We start from the raw sequence: 24525 nt of genomic DNA, 5'->3' as shown, positions 1-24525 counted from the left end.
CTATTTACATTTCCTACACTTTTTTGATAGCAAAAGAAACTAGTCATCATTGAGAACTATGTTTTATTCATTGAAAACAATAGATTACAGTACACTGAGGGATAAGAGCTGCTGTATGCCTACAAATTCAGTCTCTGAAAATGGAAAATAAAACTGGAAACATTGTTTTAAATACAATAGTCATAGAACATAATTATGAGACAATAAGCAACAAATCAGAATCAGACAATTATTATCCATTGCCTCAAATAAAGCATCTTCTAACAGCATCTTACAACAATGTTAGTGATTTAAACATAGAAAATTAAACTATGCAAACTGATCTCTAACTATAATGTTGGATTTCCTAATTTAAAAGATTATTATAATTATATTGTTTAATAGAGTTCTATATGTAGATTAATAAAACTTGCATGTTTAAAATAAAAAATGAACCTCTAGCTTTTATTTTAATTTATCTTTTAAAATTTATATTTAATGCAAAGTATTTTGACAATTCATTGAATATTTAAACTTTAAATTATATTCTGAACTGGAGTGTAGCTCAGGAGCATAACACTTGCCTGATATTTAAAATCCCTGAGTTCAATTTACAGTAATAGAAAAATGGGGAGAAAAATAGAGATTTATATTCTATTTTTAAAATTAACATAAATGCATTTAAATGAAATTCAACATCAATCTGATAATAAAATAGTATATACATAGTTATTGTAAGCATGTAAGAAACTGTTCTATTCCTAATCAGACCTAACTTTCTTTCATTGTTTATCTTAATGAAAATATTAAGATAATAGCAATTAATCCAAGCATATTTTACTTAATGTTGCACTATATACTGGTATCCATTATCTGTGTAAAGCACCTCCAGAAAGCATCTGGCCTCCTAAGCAGCACCAACTATTTAAAAAATAAAATAAAACATGGAAAATAAAATTATACTTCATTTCTGACATTCAGCTTTTATTTTTGGTTCGGTTTTGATCACTCTGTTGCCAATCAGAACAATAAACACAAAAATTTTTGGAGGGGTCACATTCCAGAAATCTTGTGAATTGTGTAGAACACACATATTGCAACTAAAGTGCTTTCTTGATCAAAATATCTAGAGAGACAGTTAACATGGTCTCTGCAGCATAACAGAGACATGGTGAGGTCAGAAGTTGTAGTAAGTATCCCTGATGAATACTAAATTCTGTGAGAAATTACATACAGAAAGGAAGGGTGGGCAGAGAAAATATATTTTGAAGGAGTGATTTTATTTTCAAAACACTATTTGAATTGCCATTGAAACAAAGACAAGTGTACAGTGATCTGGAGGCTTTCTTGGTCGACTTCAGTGACTCTTCATATAAATCACTGACCACCAGATAGCTATTTATATCTCCCTATGATGCAATTATAAAAGCATTCCCTCTCACCAACTTAGCAATTGCAAACTTGGCATCCTAGAAAGTATTATTACTACTAAACATACTAGAAAGTATTATTTTGACTGTATTTAACATATATTAAAAAGTAGTTTATTGTATGAACAATACTAAGTTGTTTAACCATGCAAACTGTCGTAGGCAGCCATGTGATCCCTGATGGTTCCAAATGTTGACTATTTTCTGATCCCCTGTCTTTCAGCTAGAGTTCACTGGCATATTTAGAGAAACAGCTCACAAACTGAGACATGGAAATCTTCAAGCAATCAGTCATAGTCTGAGTTAATTAACCATTCTTATTTAAGCACAACTGAGAAAACAGTCATTTTTATTTATTACAGTCTGAATTTCTATAGTTGGCAAAATAATTGGCCGATTCATTATGCATGGCATCTAAGGTTAAAAATATGAAATATCCACTAATTACCTTAAAACTATGGGTTACATTTTAGAATATATGTAACAGCATTAGCATTTGGATTTGTTTCACTTAAGTTTGTAACACAATTTTCATACCAAAAACTTAAGTGAAGCTTTTCTCAACAAAGATTCAAAGATTATGATAATTTAGAATTTTTTGAAGATTGGAAATGGGTCTTTTAGATACTAAATCTATTCCATGTCATAATGATACCCATAGTTTTGAGATAACTATAGTTTTATTTAGTTTCATAAATATTCCTTTTTTTCTCTATCTAAAATGGAGACATCAGGTGCATTCTCTCAGTTCCAGCAGAGTTGGGAGAGATGGCCCTGATCAAACTCTGAAGCACAGATTTTCTCTCATATATCACTATTTGGTGATATCTTCACCCCCTCACAAACTCTCTGCTCTCAGATTCCTACATTACTGTGTTCTACTATTTAAAAACCATCAATCTCTTTTCATGTGCTAATTTTACAAAAAATTTTTAACTCACAAGTTTATATTTTAAAATAATTCTCAAAAATAGAAAAAAAACATTAATAAAAAATTATTTCTTATTGGACCATCTCACTGTATAGAAGACCAGGCCTGAATTGGAGGCAAGAATTCGCTATAGAATTAGAGATGAATTTATTTGAAACTAGAAAGGAAGAGATAATTACACAACTACCTCATTCCTAGCCATTCCTTTACTCTTTTGAATTGTGCTGATGCTACAGCATATTCACTTGTTATCTGGTTAACAAGTAATGTGTTTGCAGTCAAAGTTTTTAGTAATAACTCAACTTATAGGTCCCTTTCATCCTCCTTTTTAGCAATACTCAGAATTTCCAAGAAATGCTTTAGCCCTGGTCTTGAACCTATAGCTAACTTAGGTCATCTAATCCTTTATGGTAATGCTACCTTCTTGCTAATAAGTGAGTAATGAACTTTGCTTATTGTGTTTAAGTAGTAGTCTTAATATCAAGTGTCCTTGGCAACCATCATGGGAGCATCTGAGAGAAGCAGCATGAGAGTTTGGCCGGTAGTATGTAAGTAGAACCAACACTGTAGCAAGAATCCAGAAACAAGCTTATGCTCACAATTAATTTCAAGTAGAGCAAGAAAGCCATGTGGTCCTTAATCCTCTCTAGACTGTTCTGTTACATAATGCATAAAGGCTCCTTGAACACATGAACATTAGATTTGGGTTTTCTAATGAATTTCTATTAAGAATGTTCCTAGGTAATAAAGTACTTCTGTATATGAGATGGAATACATTCAATCAATTTTTATCAATGTAGATCCTAGTGGTGAGGAAAGCATGGGTAAAATTCCATGCCATATAAGTCATCACTAATGTGTTCAGGCCAAAAGAGCAGCTTAGAATCTTGGTTTTGGTCTTTGAGAGAAAGTTGGATAGTTTACATAAATGTCCTCTTTTTCATCATCTGTAGACTGGATGGGAGAAGTAGGACTTCTGCAGTTGGCGGCTACCTACAAAAATAAATAGCAAAACATTGAATGACTCACTGAATTTCAGCATCTAATGAAGGTATTCTATAGAACTCTCCAAGTACAGTAATATAGGTCAAATTTCCATTACAGATAATTTGGTAAAACATTAACCTTATTATAAAAAACTTATTTCTAAAACACATTTTAGAAATTATAGTCTTAATTTACATGAATGGGATAGATGGTAAGTAAACTTAAGGCAGATTATCAGGTTCAGTCTCATGCTGATTACCTCTTCAAAAATAAGATGTCCTCTACCTATGTAAAGTCTAACGTATTTCCCCAATGGCTGTGGAGAATTTCAAGTATCTACCAGAAACTGGGAGGCAAGTATAAGATCAGATTTACCCAAGAAATAGATATCCTTCTCATGTTTCCTTTTGTTTGTTTGTTTGTTTGTTTGTTTAAATGCTCGATCATGAAAAAAATAGATGTCTGGTGTTTTAAACTACCAAGTTTGTACAATGTGTTATGGAAGCACACATAATGCAGATTTTGGTAATGTGTAATGCTGACTACAATTATAACCATGTAATTGTTACTATTTTCCTCACAATTCCCCCACCTCAGCTTTCCAAGAACTAGCAAAATAGTCATGTATTTTTATACTGATATATTTTCAAAATCTTGGCTTCAATTTTTTTAACTTATTTTATTACATATTTTCTTCATTTACATTTCAAATGCTATCCCGAATGTCCCCTATAGCCTCTCCCAACCCTGCTCCCCTGCCTACTCACTCCCACTTCTTGGCCCTGGCATTCCCCTGTAAGGGGCACATAAAGTTTGCAAGACCAAGGGGCACCTCTTCCCAACGATGGCTGACAAGGCCATCTTCTACTATATATCCTAGAGACACGAGCTCTGGGGGTACTGATTAGTTCATATTGTTGTTTCACCTATAGGGTCTCAGATCCCTTCAGTGCCTTGGGTAATTTCTCTAGCTCCTCCATTGGGATCTCTGTTCTATCCTATAGATGACTGTGGGCATCCACTTCTATATTTGCCAGGCATTGGCATAGCCTCACAGAGATAGCAATATCAGTGTCCTTTCAGCAAGATCTTGCTGGCATATGCAATAGTGTCTGCGTTTGGTGGCTGATTATGGGATGGACCCCCAGGTGCGGCAGTCTCTGGATGGCCCATCCTTTCGTCTTAGCTCCAAACTTTGTCTCTGCCACTTCTTTCATGGCTATTTTATTCCCTGTTTTAGGGAGGAATGAAGTATCCACATGTTGGTCTTCATTATTCTTGATTTTTCTTGTGTTTTGGAGATTGTATCTTGGATATTCTAGGTTTCTAGGCTAATATTCACTTATCAGTGAGTGCATATCAAGTGAGTTCTTTTGTGATTGGGTTACCTCACTCAGGATGATATCCTCCAGATACATCCATTTGCCTAAGAATTTCATAAATTCATTGTTTTTAATAGCTGTACCACATTTTCTGTATCCATTCCTCTGTTGAGGGACATCTGGGTTCTTTCCAGCTTCTGGCTATTATAAATAGGGCACCTATGAACATAGCGGAGCATGTGTCCTTATTACCAGTTGGAGCATCTTCTGGAACACAATCAACTCCAGAGAATCTAGCAGGTGCTTGTGCCAGCAGGAACAGGGACAAAATTTTTTAACAATGAAAAGATAACTATTTCACCAGCTACTTGGTACTTGAATCGCAAGCAATAGCATTGCAAGAAAAACATACACAACTGAATATAAAAGAGCTCTTATGGGAGAGGTTTTTTGTTTGGGGGTGGTTTTTTTTTTTTAAGACTTATTTATTTTATATATTGCGTACACTCTTGCTGTCTTCAGACACACCAGAAGAGGGCATTGGATCCCATTACAGATGGTTATGAACCACCATATGGTTGCTGGGAATTGAACTCAGGACCTCTGGTAGAGCAGTCAGTGCTCTTAACCACTGAGCGATCTCTCCAGCCCCCTTATAGGCTATTTTTAACAAATAGGAGCAATGATAATCAACTTACTTTACTCTGTTTATCCCTGGGCTCTTTAAGTGGAGTTCTCACCTGTCTCCGTCTCTTCCTAGAATACAAATTTAGGACAGAATATTAAGACTTTGCACTCAAGCATTGGTTATCTGTACTGTTTCAATTCCTTGCTGTGCACTCAACCATTCATGTATTTAGTAAATAAGTGGTTGTGGCTAGATATAGTTGTTTTATATTTTATGTGTACATTTTCCACAGTGATGTTTGACTGCCAACTTGACTAGATTTAAAGTCATCATGGAAACTTATTTCTGGGTATGATTTTTGTTTCCAGAAATTTTTACCTGAAGGAAGAAGACTCGTGCTATATATGGCATCACCATCCTATGGACTGGGGTCAAAGGCTCAGTAACAAGAAGAAAATACACCAGGAATCTTTCCCCTCTGCTTCCTGACTGGATACATGACCAGATGACTCATACTCTTGCTCGCATGATTTCTTTGTCATGGCAGACTTTATTTCCCATCTGTGACTCAAAATAAATCTATTCTTCCTTAAGGCTACCTTCCAGGTGTTTTTTTCACAGTGATGAAAAGAATAACATACTTATCTACTCTCATGTGCTCATAGGCGGAAAAGACAGCTACACAGCTCTCCAGGCAGAATGCAATAGCAATTAATTACAGTTGTTTTACAAGATACTATATAGTGAACTAATGGCAAAACAGCCTATAGCTTTTGGACTTCTGGACTTCCTTAAAAGGCTAGCACTCTAATATTGAATGACAATAATAATTGACTTGAGTTTCATTTAAAAATCTCTAGATCTTATTATAAATTACCTGGTTTATTATTTTATTTAAAGTTCATCAAAGCTCTAATAGATTAGAAAATTGCTCAGAGGTGAATTGCATCTTGCAAGGCATCTCATAGGTTAGTAATGGTGTGGGAATTAAAGCCACAGTCCTCCCATCTGAATCTAAGGCTTCTCCATTCTGAGTAACCTGTATAAGCAGACCATCCAGAGCCATACTGTATAACACTCATCTAAGTAAACCAATGTTCTAGGTGAAATTTCAAAAGAATAAATATAAGAGAAACAAAAAAGATACTATAATTGAATTGTAGAAAGATAACTACAGCCAAGAATGTTGAAAGAGCTGTTATGGGGATATCAGGTCTGTCTCTCTGTCATCTCCCTACAAACAAGATTCTAACTGGATTACAGCAGAAATAGATTAAGTACAAGAAGTGAGAAGTTCTGTTGTACTTGCGTGTTCTTGTTGTTTTGTTTAAATCTACAATGACAACTCCTCTTTAGCAATTGTCAAAGTAAGATATTCATTCTACAAAGAAAAGAATATCCATAATGGCTATTGACTATAATATGTATTTCCAATCGCTTGGAAGTAGCCCGACTACCTCAGCACAATCTTACTCTTTATACGCATTTATTTGATTTTTTTTATTTAATAAATTAGCACTCCACTTATTTACTTATTCTATGTAGAAATGTATGAGACATAAGTACATACATGATTTTTCTTAAGTTTATATAAGTAACTCTTATTTATTCTTCAAGAAAATTTGTGGTAAGGTTACTATTGCTTCTTTCAAACAGGAAGAAACAAAGGTATGAATCTATGCATTTGACCAGTTGTTAAATTGTCATTCTTAAGAAATAAGTGTGTATGTGCATGTTTGTATGTATCTGTGTGTGTCTCTCCCTATGTGTGTGTGTATATACATATACATACATGTGTGTGTGTGTACTTAAATTGTACTACAGCGTACAATGTAGTGTGACTAAAATAGAATTTTGTTCAGATCGCAAGCTTTCTTTATGCAACTTGTACTGTGCTATTTGCTAGACAAATGATCGGTATTTCATGATTAGTCCTCTTATCTTTACACTACAGTTAGATCATATACCAAAGCTTGTTGTGTGTTGAACAATTGTCATGGTTTGCCTAATTGTAAAGTATTTCTCAGTAGTGGACATTTTCAGTGCTGAAAAGAGAAGAGTTTCCAGCATATTAAGACATGTATTTGTTAAAAATACCATATGCACATTTGTACCAAATGTTCAAATAAGCAATGTTTTTCAACCTAAATATTAAATTATACCTAAAAGATGTCTATACCAAGAATAAATGTTGTCTCCTTTCATTCTGACCAGCACTCTGTACTTTCCCTGTCCTGTTAACTTACTATTATGATCCTTCTCATCTCTACATGGAACAGCACAAACCTAACACAGAGGAATTGCTTCCAAGAGCATCAGAATCACAGGTGACTAGGTGCCAAAAGTAAAGTCTAAATTTACTTTGGCTTCTGTCCAACTCAGCACATCTGAAGCTGCAGCATTATTCTAAATGGTAAGACATAGGGCTCTGGGTTACTGTTATAAACCTTGGGTCATCTTTCAAAGCTTTTCCATTTGAAGTAACAACCAAAACAGCCCCAGTGACAGAGAAAGAGAGAGTGCCCTTTCTTTTGTGCTTTTCACCTATGATTATGCAGTCAAACTCCCTAATCTTTTTATAACATTTAACCAAGGTTTGCCATGTACCCTCTGGTTCAATTTAGTTGTTCGGGTAAAAGTAATGCATTTTCATGACGCAAAACTTATGTCAAACATCTGTGATCCTCCAACAGTCCCTTCTGACACTCACTATTTCATCTCTGATGCCTGTCCCTGTGATATCACTCCTGTGATAAAGAATTTTCTGTAATACTAACACTTGGGGGTCTTTTCCTAACTTGATATTTTCTGCTCAGGAAAAAAAAAAACTTAAGACCACCATGATGGGAAAAACGGTAAGACTTCCCTGTGTTCCAATGTACTTGGGCAGACACCTACTGAATATGCACTGTTTAGACATATTAGTGCAGAGAGAGAGGTTTCAGGCCCTTTCTTTCCCTTCTAGCTCTCCCATGAGCACTACTGATCTGTCTAGTATATCTCATACTTAGTTATTTTATTTATTTACATTTCAAATATTTTCCCCCTTCCTTGTCTCACCTCTCTCTCTCAGGCCACCCCTTCAGGTCCTATCTAAGTTACTTTATTTAATGTCAATACGTGGCTTGTTTCAGAAAATATCAAACCATCTTAGACTGTTGTTATTCTGGTAATATGTAAGATTCCTTGTCTCTTGTTCATTGCATTGCAATATTTTTAAAAAAGAAGATGGCTGAATAAAACATTAATCTCTTCTCCCTCTTTTTTCCTCTCTGTGTTGCCCTTTCCAGCCCCTCCCCCAAACCCCACACACTCACAAAAGCTTCTCAACTGACAGCTATTCCCATGGAGGAGGCAGAAGGGAAGATGGATGTAGAACAGAGAAATTCGCATGAATGTATTGGCACACTGCCAACTCTTAAATGAGTGACTCCAGCTTTAGTCTATAATAGTACGGCCATTGTTACCCTTTTTTTTTTTTTTTTTTTTTGTCCCTTTTTGAAAAGCAGCAATGACCTATGTACATAACTGTTCACTCATACAGGAATCCCAAGTTGCTTCATAAGTTGTTGGGTTGTTCATAGAAAATCTTAAATATCAGAATCATTCAAGATAAATAAGACTCAGCCTAACTTCCTTTACTTACCTGTTATATAAAATGAAAACGACGATAATTAGGATGACAAGTAACAGTGAAATTAACCCTCCAACGATGGGAAGGATAAAATGTTTATTGGTTCCACCTAGAAGAAAAAAGTTATAGTATGAATTATGAATTTAATAAATTCCCACCAAAGAAAGAAGGGGAAATGAAGAAAGGATCAATTAATCATGGCAGAATAGGAATCAAACTCAAAGAATCTAAGAACAATTGGATGGGTTAAGGGGGGAAAGTAGTTTTCCTTGAAAACCTCATTAATTCTTATGACTACTACATATTTTTATTGCTCCCTTGATTAAGTTGGGTTCAACATCAAGAACAAGAATACGGGGCTGAAAAGATGGTTCAGTGGTTACTCTTTTTACACAGGTCCCCAGAATCCATACACTGGCTCAAAATTGCCTGTAACTGCAACTCCTGAGAACCTGACACCTATGACTTCCAAAAGCACTTCCACTCACACCCACATGCACAATACAGATAAAAGTAATAAAAATAAATCTTTAAAAACAATGTTAACAGCACCTGCCATACCAACATAAGGACCTGACTTCTATCCACATGAAAGAGTATACTGTGGTGTAACACTCTATATTCCACTTCAGAAGTAAGCAGGACCCTGGGTTGAATTGGCAAGTCCCAAGCCAGGGAGAGGCCCAATATCCAAAAGCAAGATGAACATCTCCCGAGGAACAGCACTTAAGGTACCTCCACATGTGGAATTTCTCAATGTTTATTGAATTTTCGTGGTTTCATTTAAAGAAGAAAATATGCAGGACTCAGAACTGTTTAGAGTTAAGATCACATTTTTTGTTGCATTCAAATATGTGACTTTGGACTTTTTATCAAAGCTCTGAATTATAAATCCTAGTTTCAAATGTTACAGTCTGAACTATGTTTCTATGATCAACCTCTTCCAATAAATCTGACCATTAGAGTCAGGTCCATCTCTTCAGTGTCTAAGTGCCAACAATCTCAGTGTGTGCTGGGTAATTGGTAAAAAGAGGGAAACAGATTAAACTCATATTTTATATCTGATTTAACGGAACTTACGTTACTTCGAAAAGCCCTCAGTGTTTTAAAGTCAGCATGAAACAAGCATTTTCCTTCCAGAAATGAGTGTAGATAAGTGAAGCTTTTGCCATGCATGGACCAGTACAGCCTAGAGCTTCTGCTGTTCCCCCTCCCTGCCCTGACTTCTTTACGAAGCTGCTATGGGAATGGTCAGAGTACTGCAAGCATTCACCTCCCTGAAACCTGTGAGGATGGAAAAACAGAAAGCACACAGGATGCTTTGAGGAGTTAATCAATAGTTCATAACATTCACTTTTCCCCTTAAGTTCTGCTAATAGATCTGTGGTTGAATAATGCCAGCCCTCAAGCCCTTCTCCTAAAGAAAGAATTATTGTCTGTTCTCAGTGGTCCCTTTTCTGATGGCTTTTGTTTTTCATGTATCCCAATGCTGTATTGATTCATAAGAGGACAAATCTGTCTTGAACTATGAAGCCATTATTTTTTACTCCTATCACAAAGAATAAGTGCAGTTAAAACAATTTAAATCAAGTCAGTGAAATTTATAAATGAATAATTTTTCTCTAGGCCTGCAATCCTCCAGGGTAAGTTTCTGTCAATGCCAAGTATTTATGACTGAGTTATAAACTTTTGAAGAAGACTCATGATAGAAATGCCACTAGATCTTTCCTGCTGAGCCAAGCAAGAAGTAGATCCATCAGCACTGCCCACTGTTCATCCTCATTAGAGACAGGGGGTGGGGGTTGTTAGGGTTTGTATGTGCTCAGCCCAGGGAGTGGCACTATTAAAAGGCCTGGCCCTGTTGAAGTAGGTGTGGCCCTGTTGGAGTAGGTGTACCACTGTGTGTGGGGGCTTTAAGAACCTCATCCTAACTGCCTGGAAGCCAGTATTCTGCTACCAGCAATCAGATCAAGATGTAGAACTCTTAGCTTCTCCTGTACCATCCCTGCCTGGATGCTGCCATGTTCCCCCTTTGATGATAATGGACTGAACCTCTGAACCTGTAAACCAGTCCCAATTAAATGTTGTCCTTATAAAAGTTGCCTTGGTCATGGTGTCTGTTCATGGCAATAAAATCCTAAGACAGGGTGAAGGCACCAAATAATGTAGAACCTAGATAATGAGCCAGGTATAATGGGTTATACTTTTGATTCCAGAACTCAGAAGTTAAAAGCAGTATTATCAATAGTTTAAGTACAGCTTGTGCTACATAGCAAACTTCTGAGCTATATGAGACCATTTTATAAACCAACAACTAACAAACCTAAATTGCTAGATCAGAACATGTGAGGAAGTAAGTGTCCAGTAAATGTGTCTTTTTCATGGCTCATTAAAAAGATAAGCACAAATGTTAGACCTTATTGTGTGGACAGATGGAATATACATACAGTGAGTTTGAATGAAGCAGGGTGGGCTCACAGATTCAGCAATATCAAGATAATCAACTTTCAACTATTGGCATGTGACAAAAAATATCTAATCTAAAGTTAAACCAGCAAACTAAAAGCATAGATATTGAGGACAGTTATGAAACCTGGCTTCTGCTTGGTTTCACTTGACCTCATAAAGGACAGTTAATCTCTTACTTTTGTAAGTAGCAAAATGATAATATAATCAATGTCAAGCATACCTTTGGTATTCAAATAAATCATATATAGAGGTACTTTAAGTATTTTGAACACTATATAATGTTATTAAACTTTACAAATTATACATATGTTTAGATTTTATATACCCTATCCAAATTAAGATTAACTAAATAAGCCATTTCTATTCATGCTGATGGTAACATTGAAGTAGTCCCATATCACAGGTACTGCTTGCTCCTGTAACTAGAGTCACACTTCTAGAGAAAGGCAAAGGTTGTATTGATCTTTATGCATAAGAACATTCCAGACTACTGGAACATGGTAAGCCAAAATTGGTAAAATTTGCATCAAGTGGATACTGGTATTTTAATATCACTCCAGGTTTCCAGAGGCTACCTGTCTAAATAGTTTTATATAATCTTTATCTCATAAACAATTTCCTGTTTCAAGTGAAAAAAATCCTGAGGAAAAAGTAACATTCTGAGACTTAATAAGCAATGGCACTAACCTATAATCTAGTGACTGTTGTGTTCCAAGGGTGCTTAAATTGGTATCTTTGGTGGTCTAAATGAGAATAGCCCCTAAAGGCTTGTGTGTTTGAATACTTGCTCTCCAACCAGTGGAACTGTTTGGGAAAGACTAAATGGTGTGGCTTTGTTGGAGGAGGTAAGTCCCTAGGGGTGGGATTTGAAATTACAAAAGCCCATACCATTCCCAGTTAGCTCTGTCTCTCTGTCTCTGTCTCTCTCTTTCTACTTCATGATTGTATGTTGTATCAGCATATAAGCTTGCAGCTATTGCTCCTGTGCCATGCTAATTCTTTAAACCTAATGGTTTCACATTTAAAGAATCTAGGGGAAAACTATCAAATTTGTTGATTTGATAAATGAATACCAGAACACTAGAAATAAAAGTAAACAGAGGTTAGAGTTGATTAGTCTTGTTCTTCAAACAGAGGCAAATGTTAATAATTTAGGATAATGGCTTGGTTTAACTAAATCTACTCTAAATGAGGCACCCAGGTGCAAAATTCAGGAATCTGTGACTTTTCACGAATATAAGTGAATATTCTATTTGGACTCAGTGGGTTATATTTTTTTAAAAAAACATAGATGACTTGAAGTTGAGAGTGAAAATGAAAGAAGACACCAGGTGAAGGTGGGAAGTGGGAGTGAATATGTCAAAATACATTGTGAATGCAGAACATTTTTAAGGACTATTTTTAATAAATAATCTAATGCTGTTCCATAAAGTTAACCTCAAAAGAGTCAATGCTCCTCCAAGAAGAATGCTTGAGGCTAATGACAACCCTTCTGCTGTTTATTTTCCTCACTCCCTACTTTCTTAGAGGGTTAAGAAAAATAAGTTCTGTCTCTTTGAATATGACACTATGGAAATCTCTTTAACCTGCTTTGTGTTGAAGAAATATCCTTCTCTAGACCCAGAAAGCCATAGCTCTGATATGTCCTCACCAAGGACAACATAGCATGGAGCAGGTTCTATTACCCAAACATTTCTCTCCAATGGGAAAACTACCTCCTGCTATAGAGATTATGTTTGTGATTCTTTTGGATAAAGACAATTAGCTAAAATGGATGTCATCCACAAATGTCAGATGTATATGGCATATTCTATATGATATATGTAACAAATGGTACTGTCAAGTCCATTTACTTGGAAACTGGTTATAATGTGTCTTTAAATTATGTTTATAATAAATCCTAATTGTCTACATTAAAGAAATAATATTTCTTACTTTGCAATCTTTTAGTAGATCACCTAAGATTCACAGAACACTCTAAATTCATGTTCATTAAAATATAAATATAATTATTCTATTTCTCTTCTACTTTGGAGAGAAATTTTCTGGGCAGGGACATTTTGTTTTTAATTATATTTCCCCAGAAAATTGCTTCTATTACTGTTGTTTGACCAGGTGTGACTTTGTATCATGGTGGTCCTATTTAAATGGCCAACATGTGCTAGTGTAAAAAAATAAGCTTCTGTTGCTTCTTTGGAGTATTTTGAAAGTTATCCCTTCACTGGCCAACAATGAGGGGAAGAGGATCTCTGACTGCGAACTACTGCTGTAATCCAACTGTCCTAAGTCATTTAGATCTGGTGTATAAAACAAAGAGAAGAACAGAATATGAGAAGAGAAGAAAAACGAGTTTTAAGCAGGATAAAGAAATTTGCTTGGGTAGTTTCTATAGATACCTAAATAGTTGCCCAAGAAAGTAGGTTTAGCCACGGAATAAGCATCTAATAGGAGATCAGATCAAGACCATGAGTGCACTGTTTTTTGTTGTTGTTGTTGTTTTGGTTTTTGCTTGTTTGTTTGTTTGTTTGCGATGGCCCAAAGTCATGTGCAGGCTAAGATATCACCAGGTCTCTATATCATAAACTAGGATTGTCCTTTACCCAGATACTACTCTTAAAGTTCTAGTGTCTGGATCTCTTTCAAGTGGCTATGGCACAATACCAGAGGTTAGGTGAAAATAATCAGTCATTCATTTGAGTGTTGTTTGTCATGCCTGTAATGGTTCACTCAAGACATTGAGGCAAGAATATTGTCACACATTTCAGGCCAGTTTGGACTACATTGATTTCTAGACCAGCCTAGGCTACAAAGTGGGAACCTGTCTACTCATTGCTACCATCATCAAATCAAGAACAGACAACAGGAGAGACAAGAGAAGGTGAGAGTGAAAGAGAAGTAAATGTGCCAAACTCATCAGGAGTACCACCCTCATAGCCACTAAAGCATTATTGTGATAACGGCATTTATCAGTTGATGATGACAGCCTTCGTGGTCCAATTAAAGCTCCCACATTAACACTGTTTCACTGGATACAATTAAATCACACAATCCACTAATCTCTTTTTAGTGTAGAATTAATTTTAGCATCGCCCAGCATCCCACCTCTGGATTCTTGCACCTGCTCGGATGGTGCTAAGTCCCTAAAACTGTGTACGGAACCAGTCTTGAATGACTCGAACAACTAATGCAAAAGCCCCTGGAAAAGGGAAAATAGTAGGTGAAGAACTCACCCACACAGGGCCTGAGCCTGAGGGTGGTAACCAGACAAGTGGTAACACCCAGTGTTTGAATAAAACAGTGAGATATCAGAGACCCCACTTGTGAGCTTTCACTTTCTTCACATATAGGTTCAGTATGGAATCTGCCTTGTGAATAAATATTTAAAAGAAGGAAACCAGAGATCTGTGACTTCACTGACACCCCTTCTGAGGTAAGCAGCAAGACTTTTTATTCTATTTTGAGCAGAATGAGGAACTGTGGCTAAGAACAGGAACCCTGAAGCTAGGTTGCCTGCCTCTACAGCCTAGCTCATATATGCATTAGATAGGAAGCTTTGAATAAACCAGTTAAGCCCACCATGCTTCATGTGCTTCTCATCTGTAAAGTAGAGATGAGATAAAACTGCTTTGAGGGGTAAATGAGCAATACTGCATACATCCTTAGGCCAGTAAGCAGCACATAGATAAACATGGCCCATGTGTCTCAAAACATATCAACACACAGCCACGTGCATTCAAGATTCTAACAATAAACCGGGTGGTGGTGGCACACGCCTTTAATCCCAGCACTTGGGAGGCAGAGGCAGGTGGATTTCTGAGTTCGAGGCCAGCCTGGTCTACAAAGTGAGTACCAGGACAGCCAGGGCTATACAGAGAAACACTGTCTCGAAAAACCTAAAAAAAAAAAAAAAAAAAAAAGATTCTAACAATAAGGAGGGTTAACCAGCTTTGCACTATTATAACAAACACCAAGATCTATCAACTTAGAAAAATGAGGATTTATTTTACAGTTTCCAAGCCATGATCAAGTTGACTCATTGCTTTGCAGATTGTAGCGAGGAGTCTTATGGGAAAACCACTCATGGGGTAAGAAAAACACTCACATTCAATATAGAACAAGGTAGCCAGAATAATAACAACCCATTCAAGGGTACACCTCAGTGACCTGAAGATCCCCCTCTCACTGTGCCCCATCTCTTAAATATCCTACCACTTCTCATTGGTACCATCAAGGGACCAAATCTTTGGGACAGTTAAGATCCACACTAAACAATACCACTAAATAAGATGAACATATAAAATGTTCTGTTTAGTTATGTTTGTCAAGATATGAAATAGGTCCCAAGTTCTGGGTTAAATATCTAACACATGAATTCTATTTTAAGCAAGTATCTGAAAAAACTTCTCATGCTTTTAAAGTATAAAGCAAATATAATTATAAAGAGCAATGTTAGTGTATAAAACCTGTAAATTTATACTCTAGGCACAGGCATGTCCAGCTTTTTGGCATTGTGACATGATTTTGTCATCTATAAAGTTCACAGTCAAGAATTATGGAACTGGGTTAGAAAAGAAATTACAAGCAAACCTCATAATGTTTAAGTGATTTATGATTTTCTATTGGGATGCACTCACAGGCATCCTGGCTGGAGGTAACAGTTGGACATGCCTGCTAGAATTTGATTACACACCCATTTTTTTTTCATCTTTTAAAAATCGAATGATTGTTGATTGCATGATTAGATTTCAAAAATGATGCCTCTCACTTTGAAGTCAGAGAGAGAAAACAGTAATCAACAGCAAAACACAGTAAATTGTTTTCATAAAGCTATTTGAGATTTGGCATATATGCCTGTGTTAAGTACAGATGTAAAACTGCCTACACAATGACATATTTATTAACTGTTTTCCATATAGCAAAAAAATTGTTTTGCACTTCTTCACAAATATTCATACATATATTTATTCCTAAACATTCACACAGATAAGAATGAAGAATTATTGGTAATTTTTCAAATAAGACATGAAAACTGATGGCATTAATATCAAAACAATTATACTTTGTGAACCTGTATTTTTCCATAACTATAAACCTGTCTTTTATACTGTCCAGTATTGAGGAACTTTTGCATATCATGACTCTTGAGCATCCTTAATGTGTAGCCACAGGAAGTACCCCAAACTTTGCTAATGTCCTCTCCTCTTAGCACATATTCTTTCTTGCATTCATGCATAGAATTATAATTAGATTTTTCTTCATTTTGCTCACTTTCAATATGACTAAAGTCGTTTTAAGCTCTGTGAGCCCAAATAAAAGCATTTATATTTCACATTTATACTTGTGCATGAGAAAATCAGTTTCTATTAGTTAATAAAATAAAGTGCCAGTGCCATTCTGAAACATTATAGCACCATGGCTACTTTTGAGTACCAACAAAATGAAGTATGCTAAATGCATTCTGGAAATAAATCATAAAGAGGTCAGTAGCCTGCTAAATATTTATTTTTACACTATACAGATGTTGAAAAAGAAAAATATGTATCTCTATTGGGTCAATACTTATTAAGGATTCTTGGATTGCTTCAGTGTAAATTATAACTTTAAGGCTCAAATTGGGCTTTGAAGATGTATCTTTGGGAGTGATAGATTCATGCTTGTTCCTCACGTCCTGATCTTTTAGATAAATAGCCCTCTAAAAAGCCATTATACTGCCTTTGAATATTTGTCAAAATGCAAGTCAGTATGTTTTAAATACTTCACATAAATATTCATCTGAGTAATTAAATTGGAATACTCAAAACTGGAATTTCTGTTAAGAATCAAATACTGCCAATCTTATACTCATTTCTAAAAAAATGATAATTGGTTATCTGCCTTCAGAAAAACTTTAGCTATTAATATATACCATGTGCTATTAATAATTCCTGGGGCCTTTTAGGATGAATTTGTATGTAGGGACAAAACAGTTAAAATGGTTAATTTAGAGTCAAGTTAAAAGGAGGGTTTTTTTTTCCATCAGTGGGACAATGCATGGGTTTTAAGGGGCAAAGCTAAGTACTCATATTTGAATTTTACCTATCTGAATTCCAAGGAACAAGAAAGGTTTGATTTTTTTAATAAGAATTGTAGGCTATAACATGGCTCAGTGAGCAAAGGTGCTTGTAACCAACCTTGATAGCCTGAGTTTCAATCCCAGAAAAACACATGGTAAAAACATAGTTGTTTTCCACTGGTCATTCTCTGACTTACACACACACACACACACACACACACACACACACACACTCTCTCTCTCTCTCTCTCTTTCTCTCTCTCACACACATACAAACTCAGTCACATGCACACATTCTCACATTTACACAATCACACACACGTACAGGCAGAGTAAATAAATAGATAAATTTTTTTAAAAAATGTTTTAAAAAATTAGTACTCACTCTGGGAGCAAAGACTTACCAGATAAAAATTCCTAAGATCAATTGCTTTTTTTTCCTGTTTTTCAGATTCTGTTGTATGTGATATTAGTGTGACATTATTAATCAATCCCATATTAAAGTATGCAATGTATAAAATTAATGCAAGCAAATATTCTCTCATCTTACTTTGTACTTTGGGGGAATGTATACCTGTATATATGGGACATTGGAAAGAAATTATCTGACTACCTGTGCATTATCTCACTAAAAGGAAAACAATACTTTGATGTGGGAAGAGGTAGCTGTGAGGAGAAGGAACTATGACGTAATAGGCAGTGGTTGAGTACTCAACTCACTTGTGATGTTGGTAACTGTATGCTGCAACTGGGTACCCAACTGTCAACCAGAATTCTTAAAATGAAATTAAACTGAGAAAGAAATTGTATCTGATTTGCTTTAGGGGAAACTTGTGAGCAAAATCAGTAGGACTTGGGGATTCCAGTCGAGTGGTTCTAGCATTTAAAAGAAATGTCATGTCTGTAAAAATTCCATTGCTGAGGCTCAACAAACTGTCACGGAACCAGACTGATCTATGCAGACCTTCTTAGAACATCTAGTCAAAATCCACAAGAGTGAAAAATAAGATTGTAAATGAACCAAATTCTAAAGTACAATTATTAATGACCTAGGACTCTTCTGGAATACAAATTAGCTCATTGAAGAGCAGCTGAACTCTAGAAACTAAAAGCAAATAAATAAATAAAATAAATGTATTCTTCTTTGGAGCTGGAATGCTTAGCAAAGTGTTTGTCTTACAATCATGAGCACCTGAATTAGATAGACACCTGTACACATGTATGTGCGCTCATGAACATGGGCACACACATACAAACAAAGTCTCCTTCCATAGTCTCCTTCCTTCCATACTGCCATAGTTCAACTCAAGAGCACACAAAGTCAAAGTCAATAAGCTTGTAAAGCATGGATGAGGGATATTAAGATTGCTAGACTTACTCTTGTTTCCTGCCAATCATGAGTCTTGCTGATGAAACATGCAAGTACTATTTGGGTGGAGGAGTGGTAACTGTGGCAATGTGATTTCCTGACAAAAAATTTCTGAGACATAATTTCTAACTCCACATTCTCTAATTCTACAGCCTCAACATTGGGTCCTATTTGCATCTTAAAAAGCAAAATAATACAAGTTTTAAAAGGAAATAGACCTTTCTGGCAGTTGCAGACACAAACCAAAGTTTGTAAAAATTTCCCCTGCAAACGTTTCAGAAGTTCCATTTCTTTCATTGGCAATATCTAAACCTCAAATGTGAGCTGTAACATGTGAAAAAGCATCTTGAAATAAGCTATGAAGAAAATGTAAAACTTAGATGGATATTATAACTTTTAAGATGGAAATACTGATACAGTCAATGCTCAATAAATGTTCCTGAGCATATTCTATACTTGGATAACTTTCACCATATATGTAAGAATATCTAAATGGATGATGTAATAAATTTTCTAATTAAAAGTATTTATTATAAGCGTGATGTGAGTACACTATAATTTTAAAAGCAATTTTTCATATTTCTACTATACTAAAATATATTTGATAAAGTGAATACATTTATAATATTCTTTAATTCCTTTTGCTAAATATGAATATTTAATACTTATTAATAAAAATAGCATTTATTTGTATTAAACATTATTTTAAAAGAAAAGGAATAGATAAATAAATCTATGTATTTAATAAGCAAAGGAGTAGATAAACATATGTGTTTAATATTGCCACAAACTTTCAATGAGGTTGATTTCTTTCTACTTTAATGAAAAGTACAACCAAAGATGACAAGGGTATTTGTTAGAAATCTGGACCATACAAACAAATACAGTTACTACATCACTGAATCAAAGTAATTTTAAGTTATAAAAGTTTGAGACAGCCAAATGTATAAAGTTTGAAAATATGGAAGCAGATTGGGTTAAAGTAGACAGAGCATAAAGACAGACAGAGCTGACTAAGCTCTTTGGGGAATGGCGGTAAATGGTGAAAGATGGTGGCCATGGATGGGAGACACTAGAATGGTATGAGAGGAAGATCAAGAGAGCCTCAAACAGAAGTTGGGATTCTTTCTCTGCTAGCACTCCTCTCTTCTTGTTGAGACCACATCAGTGCCTATTTGGAACATGTGGCTCACCAATGATCCCAGAAGGTGATAGTTTCACATCTTCTACTACATGAAACATCTAAAGTAGGATTAGTGTCAATGCTTCTTCAACTCTCTAAATTAAGGATTACTTCAAACTCTATGACAAAAGCATTGCTACAATATTCAAATAAGCAAGCCACAAAGGAAGATGACTATAAGCCAATGTCACTAATGAAGATAAAGATAGATGATAATTTCAGTAAAATACTAGCAAATTTAATTATGTATTTCATATTGCACATAAATGGGATATGAGACTATTTCAATGTATTTCAATGTATGAACATCAATCAGTATACTACCATATATATATATATATATATATATATATATATATATATATATATATANCTCTCTCTCTCTCTCTCTTTCTCTCTCTCACACACATACAAACTCAGTCACATGCACACATTCTCACATTTACACAATCACACACACGTACAGGCAGAGTAAATAAATAGATAAATTTTTTTAAAAAATGTTTTAAAAAATTAGTACTCACTCTGGGAGCAAAGACTTACCAGATAAAAATTCCTAAGATCAATTGCTTTTTTTTCCTGTTTTTCAGATTCTGTTGTATGTGATATTAGTGTGACATTATTAATCAATCCCATATTAAAGTATGCAATGTATAAAATTAATGCAAGCAAATATTCTCTCATCTTACTTTGTACTTTGGGGGAATGTATACCTGTATATATGGGACATTGGAAAGAAATTATCTGACTACCTGTGCATTATCTCACTAAAAGGAAAACAATACTTTGATGTGGGAAGAGGTAGCTGTGAGGAGAAGGAACTATGACGTAATAGGCAGTGGTTGAGTACTCAACTCACTTGTGATGTTGGTAACTGTATGCTGCAACTGGGTACCCAACTGTCAACCAGAATTCTTAAAATGAAATTAAACTGAGAAAGAAATTGTATCTGATTTGCTTTAGGGGAAACTTGTGAGCAAAATCAGTAGGACTTGGGGATTCCAGTCGAGTGGTTCTAGCATTTAAAAGAAATGTCATGTCTGTAAAAATTCCATTGCTGAGGCTCAACAAACTGTCACGGAACCAGACTGATCTATGCAGACCTTCTTAGAACATCTAGTCAAAATCCACAAGAGTGAAAAATAAGATTGTAAATGAACCAAATTCTAAAGTACAATTATTAATGACCTAGGACTCTTCTGGAATACAAATTAGCTCATTGAAGAGCAGCTGAACTCTAGAAACTAAAAGCAAATAAATAAATAAAATAAATGTATTCTTCTTTGGAGCTGGAATGCTTAGCAAAGTGTTTGTCTTACAATCATGAGCACCTGAATTAGATAGACACCTGTACACATGTATGTGCGCTCATGAACATGGGCACACACATACAAACAAAGTCTCCTTCCATAGTCTCCTTCCTTCCATACTGCCATAGTTCAACTCAAGAGCACACAAAGTCAAAGTCAATAAGCTTGTAAAGCATGGATGAGGGATATTAAGATTGCTAGACTTACTCTTGTTTCCTGCCAATCATGAGTCTTGCTGATGAAACATGCAAGTACTATTTGGGTGGAGGAGTGGTAACTGTGGCAATGTGATTTCCTGACAAAAAATTTCTGAGACATAATTTCTAACTCCACATTCTCTAATTCTACAGCCTCAACATTGGGTCCTATTTGCATCTTAAAAAGCAAAATAATACAAGTTTTAAAAGGAAATAGACCTTTCTGGCAGTTGCAGACACAAACCAAAGTTTGTAAAAATTTCCCCTGCAAACGTTTCAGAAGTTCCATTTCTTTCATTGGCAATATCTAAACCTCAAATGTGAGCTGTAACATGTGAAAAAGCATCTTGAAATAAGCTATGAAGAAAATGTAAAACTTAGATGGATATTATAACTTTTAAGATGGAAATACTGATACAGTCAATGCTCAATAAATGTTCCTGAGCATATTCTATACTTGGATAACTTTCACCATATATGTAAGAATATCTAAATGGATGATGTAATAAATTTTCTAATTAAAAGTATTTATTATAAGCGTGATGTGAGTACACTATAATTTTAAAAGCAATTTTTCATATTTCTACTATACTAAAATATATTTGATAAAGTGAATACATTTATAATATTCTTTAATTCCTTTTGCTAAATATGAATATTTAATACTTATTAATAAAAATAGCATTTATTTGTATTAAACATTATTTTAAAAGAAAAGGAATAGATAAATAAATCTATGTATTTAATAAGCAAAGGAGTAGATAAACATATGTGTTTAATATTGCCACAAACTTTCAATGAGGTTGATTTCTTTCTACTTTAATGAAAAGTACAACCAAAGATGACAAGGGTATTTGTTAGAAATCTGGACCATACAAACAAATACAGTTACTACATCACTGAATCAAAGTAATTTTAAGTTATAAAAGTTTGAGACAGCCAAATGTATAAAGTTTGAAAATATGGAAGCAGATTGGGTTAAAGTAGACAGAGCATAAAGACAGACAGAGCTGACTAAGCTCTTTGGGGAATGGCGGTAAATGGTGAAAGATGGTGGCCATGGATGGGAGACACTAGAATGGTATGAGAGGAAGATCAAGAGAGCCTCAAACAGAAGTTGGGATTCTTTCTCTGCTAGCACTCCTCTCTTCTTGTTGAGACCACATCAGTGCCTATTTGGAACATGTGGCTCACCAATGATCCCAGAAGGTGATAGTTTCACATCTTCTACTACATGAAACATCTAAAGTAGGATTAGTGTCAATGCTTCTTCAACTCTCTAAATTAAGGATTACTTCAAACTCTATGACAAAAGCATTGCTACAATATTCAAATAAGCAAGCCACAAAGGAAGATGACTATAAGCCAATGTCACTAATGAAGATAAAGATAGATGATAATTTCAGTAAAATACTAGCAAATTTAATTATGTATTTCATATTGCACATAAATGGGATATGAGACTATTTCAATGTATTTCAATGTATGAACATCAATCAGTATACTCATATATATATATATATATATATATATATATATATATATATATATATATACACATATATATATATCAATAAACATAGAAAAGGCATTTGATAAAAGTTAACATCTTTTCATGCTTTATAAAACCCTCTCAGCATGTTAATCAAAGAAGGATTGTAATAAAGGCCATATAAGAAAAGCTATAAGTAACATCAGACTCTCATAGTAAATAACTAAAAACATTTCCTTTTACAATCAAGAACAAAAATATGCCATTCTCCCCTAGCGAAGAGGGAGGCCTGGTGGAGCACCCTCTCAGAGGCAACAGGGAGGAGGAATGGGATGAACTATGGGAGGGAGGACACTGAAATGTAAATAAATAAAATAATAAAAAAAAATGCCATTTTTACCACTGAACTCAAGCTAATTCTAGAAGCCCTCACCGTAGAAGGCAGGTGTGAGAGATCCAAATAGGAAAAGATAAAAATCAAATTTGAACATGACAATATCACACATACATAAAACCCTAAGGACTATGCTTAACCATATACACAAATACACGTCAACTGCTAAAATTAATAAATGACTTTTTTAAGTTGCAATGTATAAAATACACAAAGAATATCCACATTTCTCTATGCAGAATGATACAAAATAAATTAGGAAAATAATATAATTCATTCACAATCAAAACAAGAACAACACACAAAGATGATGCACATTTTTCTATACATCATGGTACAAAAATAAATTTAAAAAGTGGTATCATTCTTAAGAGAAAAAAAGAAATGAAGACTGGAATAAATGTAAGCTGAGGTAAAAGACATATACACAGGAAAAATATGAACAACCTACTTCTCCCAGAATGCTATTTCACCATCCTTGCTCGGGAGGCAGAAATAACTTTCCTTGACTATAATTGAAGATCCAGAATCGATCAGAGTGACGTTTCATTTAACCTGCCTCACTCTATACTAATTCACGGATCAGACAGTCTAGACCAACTTAGTCATCTGATTAGAATCTTCTACATACGTTCCCCCACTATCGGGTACAAATTTCACTTTGCCCAACATGACCTATTTTCCCCTCACTCCTCAGCTCTTTTATGAATATTAATTACCTCCTATGAAACTTGGTTCCATCAAGAGGCCTCATTAAAAAAGCTGGACCAGGACTGTAGCAAGCTCATCAACCACCAGCAGCAAACAGTTCTTTCCAGTCTTGTCCCTGTACTTTCCAGTGAGCTGATGTCATTTATTTTATCCTCATTCTTTTTATGTTAACAGGTACAGTTTAAATGATAATAGTCTATACATTATATCTTCCTAATATTAAAAGAACTTCACAGTTTTTTTGGTTGGGATCGGAAATGTTTTCTTATAACTAATTAAAATCTGAAGGGCATTAGGGAACAAGTATAACTGCAGTTCTTGGCTACAAGCACACCTTTCATTCTGTCACTAGCTTCTGGCACTGAGGTTCAAAATCAGTACTATCAATCTGTAACTATTTCCAAACACTTCCAAGAGTACACACAAACAGTACAAAG

At 35.0% G+C, this 24525-nt stretch overlaps 1 protein-coding gene across 2 annotated transcripts in view; it reads right to left on the bottom strand.

Annotated features, from left to right (window-relative positions):
- Positions 1–2041: 2041 nt before the first annotated feature.
- Cd226 (CD226 molecule) overlaps positions 2042–24525 on the bottom strand; it is a 75579-nt gene continuing 53095 nt past the window's right edge. The window contains exons 4-6 of one of the 2 annotated variants that reach the window (XM_021214881.1): positions 8924–9020; positions 5348–5405; positions 2042–3333 (exon numbers count right to left, since the gene is read on the bottom strand). In XM_021214881.1, the coding sequence (XP_021070540.1) occupies positions 3220–3333; positions 5348–5405; positions 8924–9020 (269 nt within the window). In that variant the 3' untranslated portion in view covers positions 2042–3219. The remainder of the gene's footprint in view (positions 3334–5347; positions 5406–8923; positions 9021–24525) is intronic. The other variant, XM_021214880.1, reaches the window with a different exon arrangement.

Source organism: Mus pahari, chromosome 15 (genome assembly GCF_900095145.1).
Source record: "Mus pahari chromosome 15, PAHARI_EIJ_v1.1, whole genome shotgun sequence".
In the NCBI taxonomy this organism is placed as follows: Eukaryota; Metazoa; Chordata; class Mammalia; order Rodentia; family Muridae; genus Mus; species Mus pahari.
The sequence above is the reverse complement of the archived record's forward strand: the minus strand, read 5'-3'. Positions and strand labels throughout refer to the sequence as shown.